The sequence below is a fragment of the Cyanistes caeruleus genome, chromosome 21 (genome assembly GCF_971803275.1).
Source record: "Cyanistes caeruleus chromosome 21, bCyaCae1.hap1.1, whole genome shotgun sequence".
Taxonomy (NCBI): domain Eukaryota; kingdom Metazoa; phylum Chordata; class Aves; order Passeriformes; family Paridae; genus Cyanistes; species Cyanistes caeruleus.
Genome location: NC_141721.1, coordinates 6181782 through 6204431, shown reverse-complemented (window position 1 = coordinate 6204431; position 22650 = coordinate 6181782). Strand labels below are relative to the sequence as shown.

The 22650-nt window shown below is 53.8% G+C and overlaps 3 protein-coding genes across 25 annotated transcripts in view; 1 reads left to right on the top strand and 2 right to left on the bottom strand.

Annotated features, from left to right (window-relative positions):
- SPECC1 (sperm antigen with calponin homology and coiled-coil domains 1) overlaps window positions 1-5295 on the bottom strand; it is an 87502-nt gene extending 82207 nt beyond the window's left edge. For 2 of the 14 annotated variants that reach the window (XM_086859259.1, XM_086859260.1), the window contains exon 1: window positions 5014-5086. The gene's annotated coding sequence lies outside the window, so the exon portion shown is untranslated. Of the gene's footprint in view, window positions 1-4309; window positions 4722-4874 lie in introns of those variants that run through there. The other 12 variants (XM_086859255.1, XM_086859258.1, XM_086859247.1 and 9 more) reach the window with 11 other exon arrangements.
- On the top strand, window positions 5199-10117 carry TIMM22 (translocase of inner mitochondrial membrane 22). 2 transcript variants are annotated; one of them, XM_023939534.2, is made up of 4 exons: window positions 5199-5583; window positions 5947-6143; window positions 7142-7214; window positions 8232-10117. In XM_023939534.2, exons 1-4 carry the CDS (start codon window positions 5358-5360, stop codon window positions 8306-8308), a joined length of 573 nt encoding a protein of 190 aa, XP_023795302.2. In that variant the 5' UTR covers window positions 5199-5357; the 3' UTR covers window positions 8309-10117. The 2 variants fall into 2 exon arrangements, with proteins under 2 accessions (XP_023795302.2, XP_086715393.1); XM_086859267.1 differs by lacking the exon at window positions 8232-10117 and having other exon boundaries at window positions 5351-5583; window positions 7142-7351.
- The window catches only part of ABR (ABR activator of RhoGEF and GTPase), a 38928-nt gene continuing 26249 nt past the window's right edge, over window positions 9972-22650 (bottom strand). For 5 of the 9 annotated variants that reach the window (XM_086859262.1, XM_086859261.1, XM_086859265.1 and 2 more), the window contains 7 exons: window positions 15662-15721; window positions 15459-15568; window positions 15074-15213; window positions 14476-14610; window positions 14117-14222; window positions 12447-12594; window positions 9972-12297 (listed from right to left, as the gene is read on the bottom strand). In XM_086859262.1, coding sequence (XP_086715388.1) covers window positions 12208-12297; window positions 12447-12594; window positions 14117-14222; window positions 14476-14610; window positions 15074-15213; window positions 15459-15568; window positions 15662-15721 — 789 coding nt within the window. In that variant the 3' untranslated portion in view covers window positions 9972-12207. Of the gene's footprint in view, window positions 12298-12446; window positions 12595-14116; window positions 14223-14475; window positions 14611-15073; window positions 15214-15458; window positions 15569-15661; window positions 15722-19820; window positions 20179-22650 lie in introns of those variants that run through there. The other 4 variants (XR_015278471.1, XR_015278472.1, XR_015278473.1 and 1 more) reach the window with 3 other exon arrangements.

Below are 22650 nucleotides of genomic sequence, written 5' to 3'. Positions count from 1 at the left end.
TGAGGTAACAGTTTGCATGAGGGACATTAGTGACTCTGTCATGTGGAAGCCTATAGAAACAGCTGTCATTACAGAGCAAAGGATTGACTGGCTGCACAACAGGAGCTCAAGACAGAAAGCAGATGTGAGAGAAGGGAAGAAGATTTGGAAATCAGGACAGCAGGGAAATCACTCTGATTATTGCCCAGCTAACACCACTGCCCTGGTACACAGCAGCTGAAGGCCAAGAGGAAAATGGAGCAGTTTGAGAACACACAAGCCAGTTCAATTTTTTCTACTCCCCATTGAATCACTCAGCAACTTTGCCTGCTCCTGTGGCAGGTGGAATATCACAATTTTGCATCCTTCATTAGGGTTAATTAGTTCACTTGTTGATAGCATTGAAAGAAAGGCCAAGTGTTGGCTCAGCCAGTGGGAGTGACATCTTCCCGTTCCTGCAGGAGCTTGCTGTCCAAGGAAAGCCTGGGCTGTCCCTGCCTGTGGAACTGTCCTCTATTCCTGAGGACAGGCTCCAGAATAAATCTTATTACTTTCAGTCCCACTAACATCCAGTGCTTTCAAAAATCAGGAATATGTTATTTTGTCTTCTTTGATCTCATTCAAACTGTGAAAACAACAGCCTAAGCATTTTGCCCTGCTGTATCTCGGGGAGCTGGAAACCTTTTACCAGCAAGAAACTCTTACAGCAGTTACCATGGTGATTCTGGTAATAGATATTTAAAGGCAGCTCACTCATAATCACATTTATTAGATATCAGGAGGCATTAGAAAGAGGGGCACAAAAAGCTTGAAACCAGAGAGCAAACCAAACTTGGTGATGGTATAAGTAATTTATGGGACTGGATCTGCTTATCCCATCATTTAGCTGGACACAAAGGGCTCCTGTTCAAATCTGGAATGGCACTGAAGCTTGAAGAATAAACTATTTTTAGTTTGTCATTTAAAAATTGGTTCTGAAAGCCTCATTTCAATCGTGGTACATCAGTAAATCCTTTCAGAGTGATCATTGCCATAAATATAAGAGCTGTGCCACAGCTCCATCCCCCATCAGAGCCAGGCTCCTGGGAATCTCCTGGTCTGTCATCAACTGGAAACTCAAATCTAGATAAAGCTCTCTGAGTTGAAGAGGTATGTTTGGTTATATAAATGTTAAATAATTTATTTCTTTAGGTTCGAGTCCCCAGCTTTCCAATCCACTGGAATACAACCAAGAGAATGGGCAGAAGCAGATCTCCAGATAGGGAGCCACTTCACCAGGCTGGGTAAGCCTGTGTAATAGTCATCAAACTAAGATTTCCTTTCCCTTTTTGCTGCATATTTCCATGACAACTTTCCTGCAGTATCAACTTCTTTCTATTGGAAAGTTCTCTCAAAGAGAATTTAGGCTTCTATAGCAACAGCTGAAAGCTCTGGGAGATGATGATGCCTGAAACTGTTTATAGACAGCACAAGTGTGTTTCAAATTTTATAGGTGAAAACAAAAGTATGTGCAATATTGAGCAAACTGTGAAGAGGAGAAGGAGTACCTAGCTGAAGTGGAACAAACACAAAGAAACCACCTTACTTTCGAAAGGGGTGCAGACTTTGAGATCTAAAACTTTAGGGAGAGCAGACAGGATCAAACACTCATCTTGAAAAGCCACATCCTGTTCCTTCTCTCTGAGTTACAGAGCACAGTCATAAGGAACAAGTCTGCTGATTCTAAAAGGGGATTTTAGTCCAAGATCTCTCTCTGCAGTCTATTTTATATTGACCTAAAGCAAAAAAAAAAACCAAAATCATAAAATCAGTGAGTCAGGATAGCTTTTGAGTTTTAACTCAAATATACCTGCCACCTACCTATAATCTAACCTTTTTCTTAGTACTTTAATCTATTAGCCATGGTAGAGACACAGTATTCTCCAACACTGAAAGGCACTTTAGAAGAAAATAAACAACCCAGTTGTCTCAAACAAATAAATTTGTTAAACTCAAAAGCCAAAGAAAGTACAGAGCCTGAAGCACAGCTTTCCTTCACTGAAATGAGATCTATTTCACAAAGCACTTCACTTCTCCAGTGCACTTTCAAACCTAAAGTCTTTTAAAGAAAAAAGACAAAACACTACATTCACAAGGTTAGTGAGAAGTAGGAAAGAATTGAATTTAATGTATAGATGAGAACACCATAGGGTGGAAACGAAGCCCAGCAGGTCCCAGCACCTTCCCTTTTGCAGCCACTGGAAACCTCTTTGTACACAACAGGTGAGATCAGCAGTGTGACCACCTGCAAAGCAGCCCCACTTTCTTCTGCTTGTGCTGATTAAAAGCTTTTCCTTTTTTCATTAAAATACCCACTAATTTACCTCTTCTTATTCACCCTTATATCATGACAGTTCTGATCTAGAAAAAATGGTGCCCACAGATAGGATGGTGAAAAAGAATGGATTTGATCTAATTCTTGTTGACTTCCAGCTTCAGTCACTTCTTGTCCAGCTGAATAACTTCACAAAATACTCTGGAACTGGAAGTTTGACAAAATAAAAGTTGAGGACTGTGAAAACTTATTTTAATTTTTTAATAACACTGCTAGAGTCTATTCAAAACCTGGGAACTCTATAACCAAGACATATGCAAAAGCAGGATTTCTGACAAACCCCTCATTATTTCCAAGATTTACCCTGTCTGGAGAATACTGAAGTGTGGGAGTCACTGAATCACTGTAAAGGTCAAGTGAAACGCAATTATCCAGTGTCACCATGTGCTGCCCTCTGCTGAAACAGACACCGAGCTCCTTGGAGCAGCACAAAAGCTCAGGATATCTGCGCCTGCTGCTGCCGTCACACTCACTCGAATTCCAAATGTTTCATTTCGTGGGACTAGGCAAGGTTAAAAATAACCTGAGTTTTGCACCGGACGGAACAGCTCTAGGATAAGAGAGTGGCTTTCAGGGACAGCAGTCAGGGAGAAGGAAGAGGGTTGGATGCATCAGCTGCACACTCTGCAGTGATGAAGGTTCACAGGCTTCAAAAAAAGAAACAGCTGAAAGTTTCATTTGAACAACCTGTTTATCAAAGATGTGTTGGACTCTCATATTTCAAATCCTTAATCCTTAATCCTCCATCTGATTTCACCCACACAAAAAATCTGTTCCAGCAGATGAGATTATTCAAATACTCAGTCACCAGAATTTGTCTGTAGAACATGGAACAGCATGAATGGGAAGAGGAGAAAACTATTAAATATCTAGGGGGTGGAATAACATCTAATTATATATTAATATCCATAAGTAAGTATAATTTATAGAAACATATTTACAAAATTCTTGCTTAAATATTTTATTTACAAATAAATAGCAACCCAGCGTTTTCTCCAAAACTGAGGGAAAGGGGAAAGAAAGCCAAATCAGTATTTCAACTACACATTTAAACTCTCAGTGCTGAAATTCCCAATCCAACATATGTTTTTTCCCTTTAGGCCTTTGGAAATTAGGCTCTGCTGTGTGACTTCGAAATCCACACAGCAAGGGTATTTTGGATCAAGAAGATTGAAATCTTAAGTTGAGGGTTCCTTAGGGAGCTCATCCTGCCAGCAACTTCCCCTACCTTGTCAAGATCCTCCTGTAGTAGATTTTAACCACGTGTTTTTTCACTGGTTTTGACCTTAAAATAAAAGGGAGGAAAATACCCCCAAACAAAAAACCACAACCAAACAAAAACAAAACAACAAAATGCAAAAACAATTTTAAAAACTCCAAGGACAAAAAAAGAAGAAGGAATAGCAGCGGGCAGGTGGGCCCTGCTGGTGCAGCCAGTAGAGGGCAGTGGGATTTAGAGGAAAGTTGTTGAACTTCGTCTAATGAAGTACTGAAGTAATAAAACCATCCATTTAAATCGTTATTTGAACCTACCTCCACTAAGACATAAGCAGGAAGGAGAAAAAAAGGACTAAAATAGAAAATTTATTACTTTGGGACCTCTAAAACGTTGTATTTTGGGATATCAGGAAGACTTTATACCAATGCACCATTTACTTATTTTTAAAAGTAGCTTTCAGTCATTGAAATAGAATAATTCCATGCATCTTATTGAAACCAAGACAACTATTTCTCATAGATTTTAAAACCTAGGGTTACTTAAAATAGAAAAGTATCAAATAAGAAGAAAGGTGTTTTTAAGGCACTCTTATTGTCATTTGTGAAGATGAAAACTGGTTCTAGTCCACAAGAACAAGAAAATAAAACAAGTGAAGAAAAAATCAACACAAGCAAGGAACAGATTTTTTTAAATGCTCATTGCACCTTGTTTGCCAAAAGAAAAGCAACATTTCTCACCTTATCACCAAACAGAACTCCCCAGAGCTAAGGTTTGTGCATGATTTCACACGAGCCAAGTTCGAATTTGTGACAGAATATTGTGGATATTTTCAGAGCCCTTTTGAGCTACACATGTCCTAAAGTAACACTGCTGTCCCACGCCAGAGGAGACCGAGCTCTCCCCATGGAGCAGCCGGGGATGTCCTGGCGCTCCGGTGGGGCCGTGTCACAGCGGGGACTCCTTTGTCAGCCTCCGCTGCCTTCGGCCGTGCAGCCCCGCCGGAGCTGCGGGCACGACCCGGCCGCCCTCAGAGCCCCGCGCGGGCTGAGGGAGCCCGGCTGCCCTCAGAGCCCCGCGGGGGCTGCGGGAGCCCGGCCGCCCTCAGAGCCCCGCGGGGGCTGCGGGAGCCCGGCCGCCCTCAGAGCCCCGGCTCGGCTCCGGCGGGACGGTGTGGGCACGGGCAGCGTGCGGGACCTGTTGCCCCCAGACACCGGCGCACTGCCGGAGTCAGCCGCGGGGAGGATGCGGGAACACGGCGGGAACACGGCGGGGACACGGCGACACCTCACCCCCTCCCCGCACCTCAGCCAGAGCACAGGGACTGGATCCCGCACTGCGGCACCTCGGCGCTTCCCCAGCACGGGGATGCCCGGCGCGAGGCTGACGGTTCTCCCCATCTCCGTCAAGTCTCCCCGCGCTGGTCTCACCTCCCCGCGCTCACCTGCAGCCGCTGCCGACCGCCGCCGCGCTCGAGGGATGCTCTGCAGCCGGAGCCCTCACCTCACCTGCACCGGCCGCCAGGGGGCTACCGTGCGGCACGCCGGGTAATGTAGTCCCCCGGCAGCCTGGGACGGCCAATCCCCGCGGCGAGCCGCGGAACATGCCGGGAGTGGTAGTTCTCCCTGAAGGCGCCGGCGCGGGGCAGACTGGGAGGTGTAGTCAAAGCTCAGCGGTGCACGGCCGGCTTCTCCCCGCTGCGGAACTACAACTCCCGTGCACCTCCGCCGCGGCGGCTCGAGTGGGCCCGGACGCGGCGCCGAACGCCCGGGGGTGTGCGAGCCCATCATGGCGGCCCCACCGCCCTCAGCCCCGGGAGAGCCGGCGCCGCCGCCGCCGCCGCTGCAGTACAGCCTCCTGCTGCAGCACCTCGTGGGCGACAAGCGGCAGCCCCGCGTCTGGGACCCCGCCGCCCTCGGCGGAATCCCCTGCCCGCCCAAGAGCGAGGAGCAGAAGATGGTGGAGCGGGTCATGGAGAGCTGCCCCTTCAAGGCGGCGCTGGCTTGTGTGGGAGGTGCGGCGCTGGAAGGACGGGGCAGACAGCTGTGGGGTGGTTCGGGGGTCCCTGTGGCGTCGGGACAAGGGCAGATGGAGAAGAGGCTGCAGCCCCCATGTTTTGATACTCCTCCTAAGCCTACTCCAGTGCCTTGAACGTATTCCAGGGAGGGATCTCTGCCTGCCTTCCTTGGAGAGACACAGGTGCTCTTGGCCTTTCCTCAGCATAGTACAGGCTGTCACAAGTGTCCATAGTACCAAAAGATTCCTGCCACTGTTACAGTGCAGCACTCACAGACAGCAGGAGCAGAGCTGCTTCATTGCCTGCAGGGCAACTGCTCCAACCCAGCCAAGTCAATTTCATTCTGTTTATCTTTTACAGGATTTGTTCTGGGAGGTGCATTTGGTATCTTCACAGCTGGCATTGACACCAATGTGGGCTTTGATCCCAAGGATCCCTATCGCATGCCCACAGCCAAAGAGGTGCTCAAGGACATGGGGCAGCGAGGCATCTCCTACGCCAAGAACTTTGCCATCGTGGGTGCTATGTTCTCCTGCACGGAATGCATGGTAGAATCTGTGAGTAAGAGCCTCTCAACCATTAAGAAATGTGTTCTGGTACTCTTTAAAATCTTTTACTAGATCCAAATAACTACATAGATCCTCTTTGCAACAGGGCAATGGAATAGCCTGCTTTTTCCTTTCTTGGCTAGCAAAGCTTTTCAGCTTTGAGATCTGTCTTCAGAGCGGCTGTTCTTTGACAGAATAAATAACTCTGCAATAGCAAAGTCCTTTTCAGTTTGAGTCCTGAATGTATTGGCAAGCATAGGCATTACTTTTTAAAACCCTAGCTTCAAGTGCTTGTGTAAAATGTCAAACTGTGAGTTGCAACATGGTAATTTGAATGTCTAAAAATTTCATATGCAGAAGGGGATCCTTTGATGAAAGTTCTTGCATAACAGGCCAGTTTTCATCTGGCCTGTACAGCCAGAAATGACCCTGTGCAGCTCAGTGGTAAATCTATCATCTGCTTTTAAATAGGAAAATTACCCTGTTATGAATTTGAGTCCTGCCTTTTAATTGAAAGGCACAATTACTTCTTAACTCATCTAGAAGAAAAGTGTATCTGCTTGCACAATGGAGCAGAACAAAGAGATCTCTGCACTGGTGAAAATCCAGCATGTCCTGGCTGTGGAAATAGTCCATCTTTGTCAGCAGGTGCTGTGACTCTCACTTGTGCCAAGGACCAGCTACATGGCCAGGCTCAGGGCTGCTCTCATGTATTTATTGCACTTTTAGACTCAGGACTGTGTTCTGGGGGCTGTGCTAGCTCACCTGAGGATCCTTCCCACAGCACTGCATTGCACCATATGGATTTGTCTTACCTCTCCCAGTTACCTGCTCCTTCCTCCCTTCCCAGCCCTGCAAGTTTGGGAGTGCAGGGCCATCTGCTGAGAGCAGAGGGAAGAACATCCTCAGCTGAGAAGGGGATGGAAGGTTGTTTAATCTTTCTTGCTGTTAGTGCAGACACTTTTAATTCCTTATTTACTCATTGACTCTTATTTCTAATTCCACAGTATCGTGGGAAGTCAGACTGGAAGAACAGCGTTATCAGTGGCTGCATTACAGGAGGAGCCATCGGCTTCAGAGGTTTGTGGTGCTTGCTGGGACCTGTTTCTGTGATAACTGTGATAAGATTGAATTTGGTTATGCAGCACACGATGTTCTTAGTGCAACACACACACTGTAAACCTCTTTGCATGGGGTTGTGAAGCCAGTGTGAGAGTGTGCTGTGGACTGGCAGAACTGTCAGCTCCAAAAATAAGTGTGGATAAGGAACGGTTGGTCATAGAGGAAAATCGGCAAATTCACTTGAAAGAAAAATCAGGAAATGGTGATGGCTGTCCACACTCTTCTGTGGTGTCATGGGAGAGAGCCAAAAATACACACAGAGCAACTCAGAAGCTCTTGTGTTAACTGAGCTCTAGACATCTACCATTTCACTGTCTCTGCTACTCTCCTTTGAAATTAGAACTAAAGAACTCTACTCTCTTCTTTTGTACCATGTGTAAAATGATTTTCTCCTTTCTCATGTATCAGTTCAAACAGAAAATTCTACTTATATGTGAACGGGAAGGAGCACTGGGATTTTAATCCAGCAGCACTACTGGGGACTTTCCTTTAGTGGTAACATCTGGGAAAATCCCCAGGTAGGAGAGAGCTGCTCTGTTCATCAGAAATATCAAGCTTCTCTCACTCTCCATGAGAAAAAAAAACTGTCCTGTTTTATGGAGCATAAATTAAAAGAAAGCTCTTGAAAGTGCTTCTAATTGAGCTTGTTAAATTGTGTCTGTCCTCTACCTAATCCTCTTAGAGCTGTCAGAGCAGTAGCTGCTCTTCCTATCCCTCCCTAGTCCCACCAAGCCACTTGCAGGGCTCAGATGAGAGCACAGTAAAATCAGCAGTGGCCACTGGAGGGTTCTCTTCTGTCCCCTGGGTGAGCCTGAGGACACAGCGCTGAGAGAACAAATCCTGCTGGCTCCAGGCAGTGGCAGTGTCCTCTGGGAGAGTACATGTGAGCCTCTGTGAGCTCTTTGAGCCAGCACAAGTTACTGGAAAGAAGAATATTTTTCCTACTTCGTCTCATTGTTTCTCCTTTCCTTGCAGCTGGGTTGAAGGCCGGGGTGATCGGCTGCGGAGGATTCGCCGCTTTCTCCGCTGCAGTCGATTACTACCTCCGGTAACAGCCCTGTCCCTCGGGAGCAACATCCCCTGTTCCAGTGCTGCTGCTGAGAGCCTGCATCACGGCACAACCATCAGGCTTACCTTTCCACTGCCTCTGGAGTCCTGGCCAGTGTGAGCAGGGTGGCGGTGGCCACTTTCTGAATGACTAACAGCAACCTGGCTGCGAGCCCTGGCGAGTTGCTCCAGGCAGGCTTGTGGGAGCATGGGAGGATGGAGCTAGGCACAGAGCAGCATCTCCAGGACAGATCAGCTAACTTCAGTTTCCAGGAAATATGCCTGGACTCTGAGCACTTTTGATCCTTTGGGGCTGATTTTTGATTAAGTCTGTTGCCAGCATCAAAAGAAGGCAGAAGGACTATCTTCTAGGAGAAACGCACCAATTTAGGTTACCACATATTTGAAGGTGCTGCAAGTGTTTTAACAGTCACCAGTTTGCAGCTTGCTACTCTGTTGGGGAGAGGTAAGATCCTGTGGAGAAATAAGTTTGTTCCAGGCTTTTCTTAAAATACCATCTGAAGACAAATCTCCATCTGTACAACTTGTCTTATTTCAAGTACAGAGATGAGCGCCAGATTTCTTTACCATGTTTTAAAGGGAAAAGCAGAAAAGAATCCTTAGCCTTTGTGTGGTTACTGGCAGATGAACAAAACAGTTTAAGGGAAAAAGAGAGGTTGTTGCTGAAGTATAATTCTCTGTAGCCACTTGGCTAGCCTGATTTAACCTCACTGTGGGAGTACAATCTTGCTACTGCTTTAATTGCCCCAGGCTCACCCCATTAGTTCCAGCAGTTTGATAGTGAAACTTAGAAAGCAGAGTTGTGAGAATAAACCAGTATTTGACAGATAACCCTGCACACAGCCTGCTTCCCATCACGTCCCTGTGCCACCTCCAAGTGCCCCAGTGTTACACAGGGGCACAAGTGAAGTGTTACTTCTGACCAACATTGGTGCTGAGATCAGAACATCTGTTTGTTAGCTCAAGAAGCTGCTGCCTCTTTGATTGGTGTTCTATCTGCCCTTCTCCTCTTCTAACCAAACTCTGTTCTCAGACCTCAGAGGGTCATTTTTAACCTTTATTGAGCCACTCCATAAAGGCAAACACTACCTCTCATCTTTGAGGCAGTGGCATTTCAGATGCAGTGCACACAAGTAATATGGATTCTCTCACCCACTTCCCCTCCTTTGCATCCACAGTTTGCATCCCAGAACAGTGACAGCCCTTGTTAACCTGGGAGAGCAATATTACCCATGTGTTTTGGCTGATACAGTGGTCAGTTTGGAGACACATTGGCTCCCATTCCCACATGGAAAGAAGTAGGGAGACAGCACCATGTCATCTATCAGATGATGTTTCCAGATCTGATGTCCCTTCCTCTGCCTGTTCAGTATCCTCAGGCCAGAAGCTGTGCAAGTCAGCTGAATTTTAAGCTTGAGTAATTCTAGACTGATTAAACAGGCTGGCTCCAGACAGTCCAGGTTTTTTTTTCTCCAAAATGCAAGGATGTAGCCCAAACCATAAGAAGTCTCTTCAAAGATTGCCTGGCACATTGCCTGTGCTTATACCACTGGCTTGAAGTGCAACTAGCAAAAATTCCACAACAGAAAAAAGAAGCTGCAATACCAAGGTGATCAGTTAGTGCAAACAGCAACACCACAGGGATTCTTTTGTGCAAATATCAGGGCTTTGCATTTTTATTAACATTTTTTTTTCTCCTCATGAGGTTTTACAGCCATTTAAAGTTTATAATCTACAGAAATTGAAACAGAACACAAACAAAAATATATCCTTAACAACTTTTGAAAGTCAAATATTAATTAACAGTTCTATTCTACCTGTAGCTGCAAGAGTCCACCCCCCTCTTTTCCTTGCTGTAGGGACAAGCAAAAGCCAGTCATGGGGACAGCCACAGCCCATTGTGCTGGGCCGTGGGGACCGGGCCTCCAGCCACTGTCGTGGGGGGAGATTTGGCTGTACAGAGTCTCCATCTGGAATGACAGTGTCGTGGACAGAGACTTGGACACATGTAACAAATCAGACACACACAGGGATCTGTAGTGCAGTCAGATCTAAAGCTCGGCCTCCTTACTGGGTCCAGGGCCAAGACAGATGCCTGGTTATTTTCTGCAACGCTGTTTCCCTTCTGTTTAGCTGGTAGTCAAGAGGAGCAGGGTCTGGAGTGTGAGCCCTTTGGAGGGGGACTGAGACCTCCCCTCCTTGGTTGCTTTGCTGGTGCAGGGCTGGCAGGTGCTGCCTTCCCCAGGGATGTGGCTGAGGACATACCTGGTGCATCGTGGCTGGGCTCTACCTGGAACAGTCCATTAGTTGGGAGGGTAAAGGCAATGCCACTGTGAGGGACATGCTTGGTCACTTCTCATCCATCTCCATTTGGCACAGGAGAGCACAGGGCCAACGCAGTTGGGGAGGTGGGGGGGCTTTTCCCACATGAACATGGACTCAGCTCACAGAGCGAAAGGTTTCGTGTCCCAACAGGTTCCAACACTTACGTGGGAGTGTGGGGGACATCCCGGGAGCCGGACATTCGGGCAGCCTGTCCTGCCTCGGGACATGGCGTGACAACTCCAGCCATCAGCTTGGGAGGGGTCAAGAACTGGAGCCACTAACAGACCTGAGCTGGCTGGGCACAGCTAATCCAGCAGCAACCACTCTGGGAGAAAGACAGAACAAAGCATTTCTGCCTTCAGTCACGAGGGCCATGAAGGCTTTCCTCCTCCCATCCTTCTGTGCTGGTTCCCAGGCTGGGTGACCATCCAGCTGCTGCAAAGCACTTGCCTCTGGCAGCCAAGCTGCCTCTGCCAGCCAAGGCAGGGCCATGTGCTGCCATGTGCCCAGTGCAGCAGGGAAGGCCAAGGAGGGGGGAAAAAACATCTTGTCCCCATGGTGATGGGAGGAAAGCTGTTGCCCCAGCAGGCTGTGCCACGGGGTGCATGTAGCGCTCATGGCAGTGCTGGGCTGGCAGGGGCATGAGTGCCTCACTATGGCAGAGATAGAACTGAACAGCAGGTACCATGTTCTCCACCAAATTTCCAAATTGGGAAATTTGGGACCACATCAGTCAGAGCAGACATGGGGTCAGCCCATGGTGCATGAAGCAATCCTGCCTGGCTGGCCATCCCTTCAACCTGCTGTGGATCAAGACCACAAGAGCACCTCTGGCTCCAGCCTTGTGTGAGGGGTTACCTCATAATGCTACTCAGAGGTGAAATCCAGCGAGGGGAGCAACTGCCACGCCACACCACATAGGCAAAGCTGGGGCTGGAGAAGGGACTGGCCTGAAAACACCCAGAAGAGCCTTGGCAGGGAGGAAGCAGCACCCTGCTCCTCTGTTCTCGTGGTCGCAGGTTTGCTCGGGCCGGAGCAGGATCCAGGCACAGGGTCCAACATTTGCGCAGGCAGCGAAGCCAAAGCAGAGCTTGTTGTCACTGTCACCAGGAAGGGAAGCCCGTGAGCTCCCGGCCTCAGAGCAAGCTGGTGCTGCACATGCAGGTGTGGGCAGGGAGCTGGGCAGCAAACAGGCACTCGTGGGGCACTGCAGGCTTCAGGCGACACGTGTCTGGTAGGAGTGAGCAGGCAGAAAGGAGTCCAGGAGAAAACTAGCCAAGGGGGAAGCCTGTGTCCACAGCTCTTGTCAGTCACTACCTCTTTCGTTGAGCAAATATACATAAAAACAATCCTTGAACACAAGAAGGGACATAAGACACGACTACTTTACAGAGAGGGCCTGGCACCTGGTGGGACCGGGCCACTGGAACGTGATTGTACAGGAGCTGCTGGCAGCACCGTCCTGGGTCTGGGCTGGTCTCCCCTGGGGGCTGTGATCCAGTCCGTGTCCCCCAGCAGGGAACTGGAGTGTTTGCAGCTGGTGCCTTCTGCCTGCAGGCTACACATCCGTGGAGAAGTAAAGTGTGTTGCGTTTGAGCTCGGTGAAGGAGATGGGAGGATGCTGCAGGTAGTAGAGAAGGACCTGGACCTGTAGAAGGTAAATGGGGGGGGGGGGGGGGGGTGTGTGTTACTACAGAAAGGGGAACAGCTGCCACCTCCCAGCTTGTCCCATCCAGCAAAGTAACAAATCTACCCAAACAGGCAGGTGAACCCCTCCAGTACCCAGCCAGCTCTTACCTGGGCCATCACATCATGGGACCAGATGTCAGAGGCCAAGGTGAGGTGTGCCTTGCTCTCCCCCTCTGAGGGTCTTAGAAGTGTTGGCCCGAAGACTGTGGCCAGATTGTGGAGAGACATTTTGTTGATAGGCTCCTTTTCAGCCACCCTGTGGGGTACAGGGAGAGAGGCGGTGTCAGCCCCTAACGATGTTCAGGAGTGGGGAGCCATGGGGCATTGTGGAGGCCGAGAGCTGCTCTCCCTTCTCCCAGCAGCAGTGAGGCACCTCCAGCTTTTCACTGTCCTTTGTAGCCCTCGGAAAACCCAGGTGCAGGGCAGAGAGCTCTGCCCCCTTCACGGCCTCCGCCGGAGCCGCCGGGCCTGGCCGGGAGCCCTGGGTGTGATGTGGCAGCAACCAAGCGCTCACTTCTGCACTGCGGGGCCTCCACCCTTCCCGAGCCTGCAGGGCAGCTCTGCACCAGCCTGTGCCCCCTGCACCCACTCCCCTCGAGGCTCCCTGCCCCAACAACCCTGTGGGAGCCCTGCCAGCATCGAGGGAAGCAGGACCATAACATTGCCATGTTAGGAGGCAGCTGTGCTCCCCGGCACAGGCTGCTCGCTTGAGCCCCGGCCAGGGGAGCAGATGTGGGAACTGGCTGTGCCCGGTTCTCAGGATGGATTTTTCCTTCTCCATCCCCCAGCATCAATCACTTTTTCTGTTTGGTTTTAGCCAAACCAGAGGAACAAAAAAAAAGCCTTCATGATGCAAGTAACATGAGCCATAAGCCCCAGTTCCAAGCTCTGGCCAGGCTCTGTGTTCTGCTCTGCTGTCCTTCCACATGCAGCCCTGTGCTTTCCACGGGTTTTGGGTCCCCAGGTTTGGATGCATCTCATCTGGGCCAAGACAAAGCCTGTCAAACCACACACTGACTGCTTCACTCACCCTGGGACAGGTGTCACCTGCAGTTCTGGGACATTTCCATAGTGCTGCCTATCATTGGTTTTTGCCAACCGCTGCTGACAGGTGACAGGGATTGTTGCACCTTGTAGCAAGGGCTACTGCTGCACTGGGAAGGGACACAGAGCTGTTTTCCTGCTAAGGGGGACACTGCAGAGCTCCTAATTGATTCCTGTCCTGTGCTGAGACCAGCTGCTCCCTGCAGAGCTCATCCAACCAGCTGCACACCGGCTGCAGCAGCCAAGTGTTCTCTGTTTCCAGGGGCCGCGTGCTCCCTGCAGAGTTGACCTGGAGTTACTGGCCAGGCACAGCACAGGCCCTGCTGGCACCATGGCCGGTGGTCCTGGGACACCAGGGGCTGCTCTGGAGGGGCAGAACGGCTCCAGGATTGCCCCCAGCATCCTACAGAGCCCAAGGAGAGAAGATGTGGAAAGCCAACACCAATACCAGAGAGATACTGCAGCCTGAGAATACACCAGAGCCCAGAGAGATGGGGCAGGTGGGACACACCTGGAGCTGTACCCTCTTGGAAGGGCTGGGACAGGACCGCTCCATACTGGAGCACCAGCACAGCACCATCTGCCTCCAGTCTGGGAACAGCCTGCAGCTGTGCAGGCACCACAGGAATCAAACAGCAGCTCAAACTCCGTTCATGTCCCACCCCCATGGAAAAGCAGTGAGACAGACTCGTCCTGCATCTCCCACCCGTCCCAGGCAGCCCCTGAGCCATTACCTTTTCAAGTGCTCCAGCAGGAAGAGGAAGGTGATGAGGTTCGGGTCAGGCAGCGAGCGGAGAAGGTGCATCATGCAGTTCTCCTTGGCAGCAGGATCCGAGAGGGCTGGAGGCAGGGGGAGAGGGCTCAGGACAGGGTCTGGTGCAGCAGCAGGACCCACCACAGCCAGACACCTCCCAGCAGCCAGTGTGTGAGCACTGGGGAGCAGCACCACAAGCCCTGAGCTGGCCTGGAGCCAGCAAAAATAGCCAGGACCAAGTGAGCCGAGCTGGGAAGGACTCTTGGGAGTCTCAGAGCAAGCAATGCCAAACAGAGCCACGTTTGTGCATCAACCTCTTCCCCATCCCTGAGCTCTTACCGATCCCCTCCATGAAGGCGGGGTAGAGTCTGTCAGTGAGGAGAGGCTCAGGCAGCTCACGGAAGTACAGCTTCAGCGTGCCAGCAATGGCATTGATGTCCATGTCACTCAGCATCACCAGGATGTCCTTGTTATCTGTCCAGAGAGCACCCACATGTGAGGCCTTCTGCCCTCTTTCCCCTCCGGGTCTCCACCCTCTGTGTCACTCCAGCTATCCAGATAGGCTGCCAGCTGGAGAGCAGGGACAGCACTGCTGGGTTCACAGCCCCATTAGCCAAGCTGAGGCTGGGAAAAGCCAAGTGGTTCCTGCCTGGCTGGGAAACAGGACACAGAACGATTTGCAAATCCATTTGCAATGTTTCCCTGACTCAGTGACTCCCAGGAGCCAGCCAGGAGTGGCGGCAGCTCAGAGGCATCGAGGCACACACAGGACTGGGATCTCTGGGTGTTTTTGCTGTTTTTGTGCCTCCTCACCCCCAGTCCCTTCCTGTGCAGAGTGGCATATCTGACGCATGCACAGTGCAATAACCAAACCCTGGGCTTGCAGAGGGCTGGGGGGGGGTCCCATTGGAACACCAAGCTCCCCCAGGACACTCACTCGCATCAAAGACAGCTTTCAATGCCTGAATGTCAGTGGCGACTCCGGAGATCCTGTAGATGCCGACCTCTTCGATGCCCCTCTTCTCCACCTCCTCGATGCACTGGCGCACGATGTAAGGCACCTTGGAGCGCTCGCGCCTGGCTCGGGAAGCGGAGCAGTCAGCAAAGATTCCCAGGGGAACCCGTGGCAGCCAGCCCAGCCCTGCAAACCCCGGGCCAGGGCCAGGATGGGCATGCAGGAGGGAAAGATGGCAACGGCAAAGGGAACAGGAAAGTCCCCAGCAGAGAGCAAAAGCCAAGCTCCCCAGTGTTGGTGGGAGCAAGGGGACACAGTGTAACCCCACACCCACCAGAGCAGATCAGCCCCACAGCCCTGCATTTACTTTGTCACAACACTGATTTTGACCCCGAAGACACCAGTCTGCTTTTTGGACGGGGTCCTCTTCAGGCTCATGTCCCTGCTTGTGAATTTCATGGAGAACTCCACCTTGATCTGTGGGAGACAGGGGGTGAGAATTGGCTGGCCTGAAGGCAAGAAGGGGCTGCATTCTCAGCGAGGGGCTGTGGGTCCCCTGGCCCCACTTACCCCGTTCATCTCAATCACATCCATGTGCCAGTTTTTCGTCTGCACAGCCTGTGGGTCCAGCTGTGGAGAGAAATGGTCTGTGAGTTTTGTGGGGACACAGCCTCATGCCAAACCTGCTGTCATCCCAACCTGGTGGCCCCCAAAGCCCCTGATCTGCAGATGGTATAGGGTGCAGGACATACTTTTCCTGGGCAACATGCTGCTGGAGGATGGAGAGGTTCCCCTTTAGGGTCTGGGGTGCCTCTGGCTGTGCCCTGAAGTCAGGTGAGCTCAGCCCCCCTGTCCTGCCCTCTCCACAGAGCCCCTGCAAGGCAGTGCTCTAACCGACACCCGAGAAGCAAGAAACTTCCAAGAAATTAGGACTATTTCTGGCGGCAGATTGATGAAACAGAACTAGGGCAGCGTTTTCCATGCAGAAAAACAACATCTCCCCATAGCCAAGGCTATTTATAACCCCTGGGAATGACAGGCTCTGCTATTTCTGGCTTTGGGGCTAGCAGGGGACTCAGTGACGCTGCCCCGGCGCCCGGGTGCAGCGAGAGGTGTTGGCATTCCCAAGGCCCCGGCACGTGCCGTGGCGGGTTCCGGGCCCCAGGGCTGGGCAGAGGCGGGTGCAGCTGCCTTTTGGGGCTTTTTGGTCCCCAGCTGGTGGTATAGATCTGGCCCCATCGATCCCTGTAATGCACAGGGCCAGCAGCCCAGCACTAATGTCCCCTTGGGGAAAGGGATGGGATATGGGAGCTGGTGGAGGCTCCCAGGGCTCGGGACATGCAGCTGCCAGGCCACACTTGCGCCAGGCACATGGGGTCACTCTGCAAGGACACAGGAGCTTCCTGCAGCTGCTGGGTCAGGAGATGCTCTGGGCAAGTGTAAAGATGTGCAGAGCTGCTGCTCCAGCCATGGAGCTGCTGCTCCCCTGCCTATAAAGTCACTGCAGGTCATGATGGGGGGGCACTGTGGGGTCCATCATGTCCCTTCTTGCACAACAAGACCCCACAGTCCCAAGGACAGGCTCAAGCTGCCCTGGCTCTTGGCACAGACTCACCACGGTGGTATTGCCACATGCCCAGCCCTGTGTCACAGTGATCCTGAGCAGCTCCTCAGCCATGGGAAAACAGCAGTGCCCAGCAAGGTAGCAATGCTGCTGTCTCCAGCATGGCCCAGGAATGGCTCCTGACATGGAGCCCTCCCTGGTGCTCCAGCCCAGCACATGGAAGAGCCCAACAAGTGCCACGCTGCTTCCTCTGTGCCAGCCCTGCGGCTGCTGGAGAGCAGGAGAAGGAAGGCTGCAGCTGCCCTAGGCTCCCATGGGACTCTGCAGCAGGTCTGGACACTGGGATCACGAGACTGCAGCCAGACCACAGCCAACCCCAGTCCTGCTGCTCCAGCTCCTCTGTGCTCCTCCCCAGCACTGCATCCCCCACGGCACTGCCATGCAGCCACCACAGCCAACACCACAGTCCCAGGGACTTTTCACCCTTTTTCCCACACATCCCTGTCCCACTCATGGCAGTGAAGACCCTTCATCCCTCAGCCAGGCCAGGAGCCTCCCTGCTCTGCAATACCATTTTAACTGCAGCCACAATACATGCTTTCCCCGCTCCTTGGGTCCTTCTGGCTCTGATGGCTCTGGCAGCTCACATCTGGAAGGGCTTTAGCAGAGCTCTGAAGAAAGCTTTAATAAAAGCCAGGTTAGCTACTCCCAGTGCTGTGGACCCTGCTCTAAGCATGTCATTTTCCTGCAGCCCCTTCCCCTGACATGGGCAGAATCATCCCACAATAGCCAGCAGGGCCCAAATTTGGCAAAATTTGGCCAAATTCTGCTGGCACCATGGGCCTGAGCCCCCCTCGAACTAGGGCAGGTCCCTGTGCATTGCTGGGGCAGCACGTGTGGCCTGGCCCTGGTGCTCTCTAACCCTCCTGGCCAGCACCCCCAGCAGCAGCAGCAGTACACGACTCTTCCACTCCCCAGTTCAAGCAAAGCTGTGTCCAACACCTCGTCTCCAGGCTTGGGAGGATGGATGGGAGCATCCACCCATAGAGCCAGAGGCAGCTCCTGCCCACACAGTGCTGACAAACACCCCAGGCCAGCTCCCACCACCATCTCTTTCTCCTCTGAAGGGAGCTGCCTTGCTCCAGCAGGATGCAGGGACATCCCAGGTCAGTGGGAAACTCTTGGGCTAGAACGGCCTTTGACCCAGCATTGTGCAGGATGAGATGTCAGCTCTTCATTGAAAGGTCAGACGGCTTCAAACACCACCCCAAACATCTCAGCCAGGTCACTAGCATGTCTCCAGGCTGCTCCCTCCTGCATCCCAGGGACTCTCAGCCATGGTGGTATCCATGCCCAGGTCAGCATGTGGTGCTGCTCCCATCCATGGCGAGGTGAGACATCCTCTGTTTGTTGCCACAGGGATGTGCCAACATCCTAGTTTTCCAAATTATCCAAAGCTGTTTGCTTGTAGGACAAGGCCCCAGGTTGTGGAGAAACAGGCAATGAACATCCTGGCAGTCCTGCAGCATTTTGTGTGTTCTGGGGATGTCCTGTTGGCGCTGACCCTCCTCTCCTACTGCTTGTCTTGCCCATGGGACAACTCCAGACTTGAGGTGACGAGGCCACATCCTGGAATTCTGTCCTCAAGACACATCCAGATCAAACACTGTGACAGACCCAGGCAGGGTTGGGTGCCAAGAGCTGCAAGATGAGGAGCTGGTAGGGCTCCCAATCCTCATGGTGGCTTCCCAGGACCCCAAACTGGATGCTGTGGTTGGGCAGGGCCTATGAGGCTGAGAATGTCTCTTCCTCATATCTCAGGCCCATGAGGTCACTCAACCATCAGCCTTGGGTGAAGCAATTGGGAGCACACTGGTGACTCAGTCTGCCAGGTCATCTCTGCCAGAGCCCTGTGGAGCAGGATCCCAGAGGGGCTGCTACAGACAGCGTTGCTTCCCATCAGCGTGGCACCCACAGATTCCCCAGCCTGGCCTCCCGTGGCTGCCCTGGCGAGCAGATCCTCACCAGACCTCCATGCCAGCAGCACCCTCCCCAGGGAACAGACAGTCCCTGAGCCCCCTGGTGCCATGGCACAGCCCCCACACCAGTACACGCTGCCAGTGGCAAAGCACAGCCCCCCAAAAAAGCAGCAATTCACAGCCCTGACTGAGGGTGACCCGAGCAGCAGCAGCGGCAGCACCCAGAGCCCACTGGGACCCTGCACAGACCTGCCGGGGCCACATCCTGCCCTGCAGCCCCAGGGCTCCCGGGCAGCAGCCGGCAGAGGAAATGAAACCCCTTCATGTTTTGACCCAGCAACAGCTGCCGGGCAGCCTCCCCACAAAGCTCTTGCTGCCCCTTAATCCCCTGTGCAAAGTGGCGGCGGCACAGAATCGAGGTTAATGCCGCTGCGTCACACGCGGCCAAACCGAGCCCCCACGGGCCCAGGCAGCCCCTGCCCACAGCCACAGCTCAGCAGCTCCCTGGGCAGGGGGACCCCACCGAGGGAAACCCCCTGAGTCCCCCTTGGGGCTTTTGGGACAGCCTGCAAGGGTGCTGTCCCCCTCCTTTGTCACCTCTGTCGCACATCCCTGCACTCTGTGCTCCCACAAAGAAGGGCAACACTGGCTGATGTGGCTGCGACACAGCTGTGAGCTGGGAAAGCCTGGATTCACCCGGGTTGCAAGAGGGGGGACGCAGGCACTGAGTGCTGTGGCACCCCAGGAATCTGGCCCCAGCCAGCCCAAAAGCATCACTGCCTCCTGGGCAAGCTCCAGGGCTGGGCTGGGGGTTCCCAGTGCAGTTTGACCCCCCGGTGCAAACAGCTCAGCTCCCAGAGTCTGCCAGCAAGCAGAGGGAGGGAGGAAAACAAACACCTCACAGGCTGCCAACTGCATCTAAGAGCTCCCAGAGCACCCAAACAGCCTCCGTGCACAGATCCACAGCACTCGCTCTCCACACAAACAACACAGCCCCTCATTTCAGCGCCCCCCACCCCACAAAACCACCCGTCAAAAAGCCACGGTCACCACGCCCGGCAGAGCCCGGCAGAGCCCGGCAGAGCCCGGCAGAGCCCGGCATAGCCCGGCAGAGCCCGGCAGAGCCCCGCAGAGCCCCGCAGAGCCCGGCGCTGTCCCCTGCAGCCAGCCCCCGCTCCCGGAGCACCTTCTGCCGGAGCAGTTTGCTGCGCACCCTGCCCCAGAGCCGGGCTCCCGTGTTCGGGGCTCGCTTCCCCTCGGGCTCCTCCACGCCGGGCTGCTGCTCGCCCTCGGGGCCGGGGCTGCCCTCCGGCTGCACCAACACCTCTGTCATCGCGACGACCGCTTCGGCTCCGGGCAGACGACCCGAGCTGGCCAGGAGCGTGCCCGCGGCTGGGTTAGCGCAGCAACCGCATCCCTTCTGCCGGCGGGGAGAGCTCGGCGCGGTCCCTGCTGGGGCGGCGGGGCGGCGAGCGGGCAGGGCTCATCTTCAGGGTGTGAGCCGGGCTGGCGAGGCAGCCCCAAAAACCTCCCTCCCCCTGCGAGGAAGTGACTCAATGGCAGCCCCCCCCCGGCGGCCCCCACGCGTTTAACTCTCGCCCTGCCGCCCGCCGCCGCTCGGGAGCGCTGCGGGGGCTGCCGGGCCCCCGCCGCCGTTATCCGCCGTTATCCGCCGTTATCCGCCGCTATCCGCTGTTATCCCTGTGCCGCTATCCCTGTGCCGTTTTCCCTGTGCCGTTATCCCTGTGCCGCTCTCCCTGTGCCGTTTTCCCTGTGCCGTTATCCCTGTGCCGTTATCCCTGTGCCGTTATCCCTGTGCCGCTATCCCTGTGCCGCTCTCCCTGTGCCGTTTTCCCTGTGCCGTTTTCCCTGTGCCGTTATCCCTGTGCCGCTATCCCTGTGCCGTTATCCCTGTGCCGTTATCCCTGTGCCGTTATCCCGGTGCCGTTATCCCTGTGCCATTTTCCCTGTGCCGTTATCCCTGTGCCGTTATCCCTGTGCTGTTATCCCTGTGCCGTTATCCCTGTGCCGTTATCCCTGTGCCGTTATCCCTGTGCCGTTATCCCGGTGCCGTTATCCCTGTGCTGTTATCCCTGTGCAGTTATCCCTGTGCTGTTATCCCTGTGCCATTATCCCTGTGCCTTTTCCCTGTGCCTTTTCCGCCTCGCAGCGCTGGCGGCAGCCGCGGCCCCCGAGGCAGCGCCGCTGGCGGCTGCAGCATTCCCGGCTCCCCGCAGGAGCCAGGCTGGCTCTCCAGCTCTCAGCGACGGGCACCGGGAGAAGGCTTTTGGGGTCTGTTTTCACACCCGGGGACAGCTGGGTACCCCCATGTGCCCTCTGTGTACCCTGGCCCTTGTCAGCCCCACTGCCGGGGGTGATGGGGACAGGGAAGCCCTGGGAGGGTTCCTGCCCGATGCTTCTGACAGGCAGGGACATGGTGAGGTACAGGTTTGGGGAACTTGCATTCCTCCCAGTCCATCCCTCAGCAGCCCCTGGGGTCCATAGGGGTCACTATGGCTCCCTGCAGGTCTGGGGTGCCCCAGCATCGCAAATGTCCCCTCTGCCAGCCCAGGGAAGGGGACAGACAGACAGGCAGCTATTCCCTGAGGGTACAGCAGGCACCGTGCCCATGACAACACAGGCTTCAGCAGTCACATTCCCTCGTGCATCAAATGGGCTGAGGAAGGGGGTCCTGAGACCCCCTTCATGCACCCACTGCCTGTCTCCTCCAGGGCATGGGGGACACATCCAGCCTCTCTCCTCTGCAATGTGGGCACAAGCACTCACAGCCTGCTTTGTCCACCACAACATGTGTCTGCCATCCTGGCACAGCACCACACAACCCTGCCAGCACCCAGCAGCCAGAGCCCAGCTCCTGGGAACAACTGGGGCAGCTCAGAACAGGGCTGAGCCCTGCAGTGCAGGGGACACAAGACCCTCATGGTCAAGCCAAACAGGGCAGCCCTACCCTGACCACATCATATTCCAGCTTTAGAAAATGAAGTTAATAACAATGAAACAGGGTTAATGCCAACCAGGAGTCACACAGCCAGTGCTGCTGTGTGGAACCAGCAACAGCTCATGATGAGCCCAGGGGTGAGGAACATCCAGGGCAGCATCTCTGCCTGAGACTCTCCGAGACAAGGCAGGGGAGCAGCTCTGGGGCTTGACTACAGCCCTGGGAGCAGCACTGCCCATCCTGCTCATTGCTGTCCTGCCCTGTCACCCAGCCCACCCCTGGGGCAGAGGCCAAGCTGTGGCTCTGGGTGACAGCAGGACAGTCCCAACCCTGACACTCCTCCATCCATCCACATCCTCCTTGGGATATGCAGCCCCAGGGCCCTCTTTTTCCTTTTCTTCCCCCACAGCTTTTGCACAGCGGGTACGAGCTGTGCTGTCCCTGTCCCGACCCCCGCATCTCCCAGCATGACTCATGTTTGTTGATCCAGGCTATTTCCAAGAGCGCAGCTGGACTGATCCCCGCGGGACACTGAGCCCCTTCCCTGCCCTGGCCTTCCTACTTGGCCCAATGCCACCCCCACACCACTGTTTCCTGGGGGAAAGGGCAACAGACGGGTGATTTCAGGTATGAAGAAGCCACTGGTGAAGCTGAGCCCCTACTTCCCACCTTGTGCACCCTCCAGTGCTGTTTCCCCACAGCATCTCCTTCCCAGCAGCATTTTCATGCTGCTCTCTGCTCCCCTGGGACCTGCCCTCAGTTGCTTTCCCACCGAACAGGCAGCCGTGAGGGGCCCTTTGAAGTGGCCCTGGGTCGAGAGCTGTGTCCCAGGCATGAGCCTCTCCCCAGCACAGCCAGGAAGGCAGCCAGGCTGGGGTGCCCACCAGGAAAACACAGGGACACCCCCAGCCCAGACTGTGGCCCCCTGCCCCTGGCCCCCTGCCCCTGGCCCCCACATTCCTGGCAGGGGGAATGTGGGGTCTGGGGGTTACCTGCCTCCCACTCCATCCTCCTGGTCCTGCTCACCTGGGAGCATCTCAGGGCAGCTTGGGCCGCC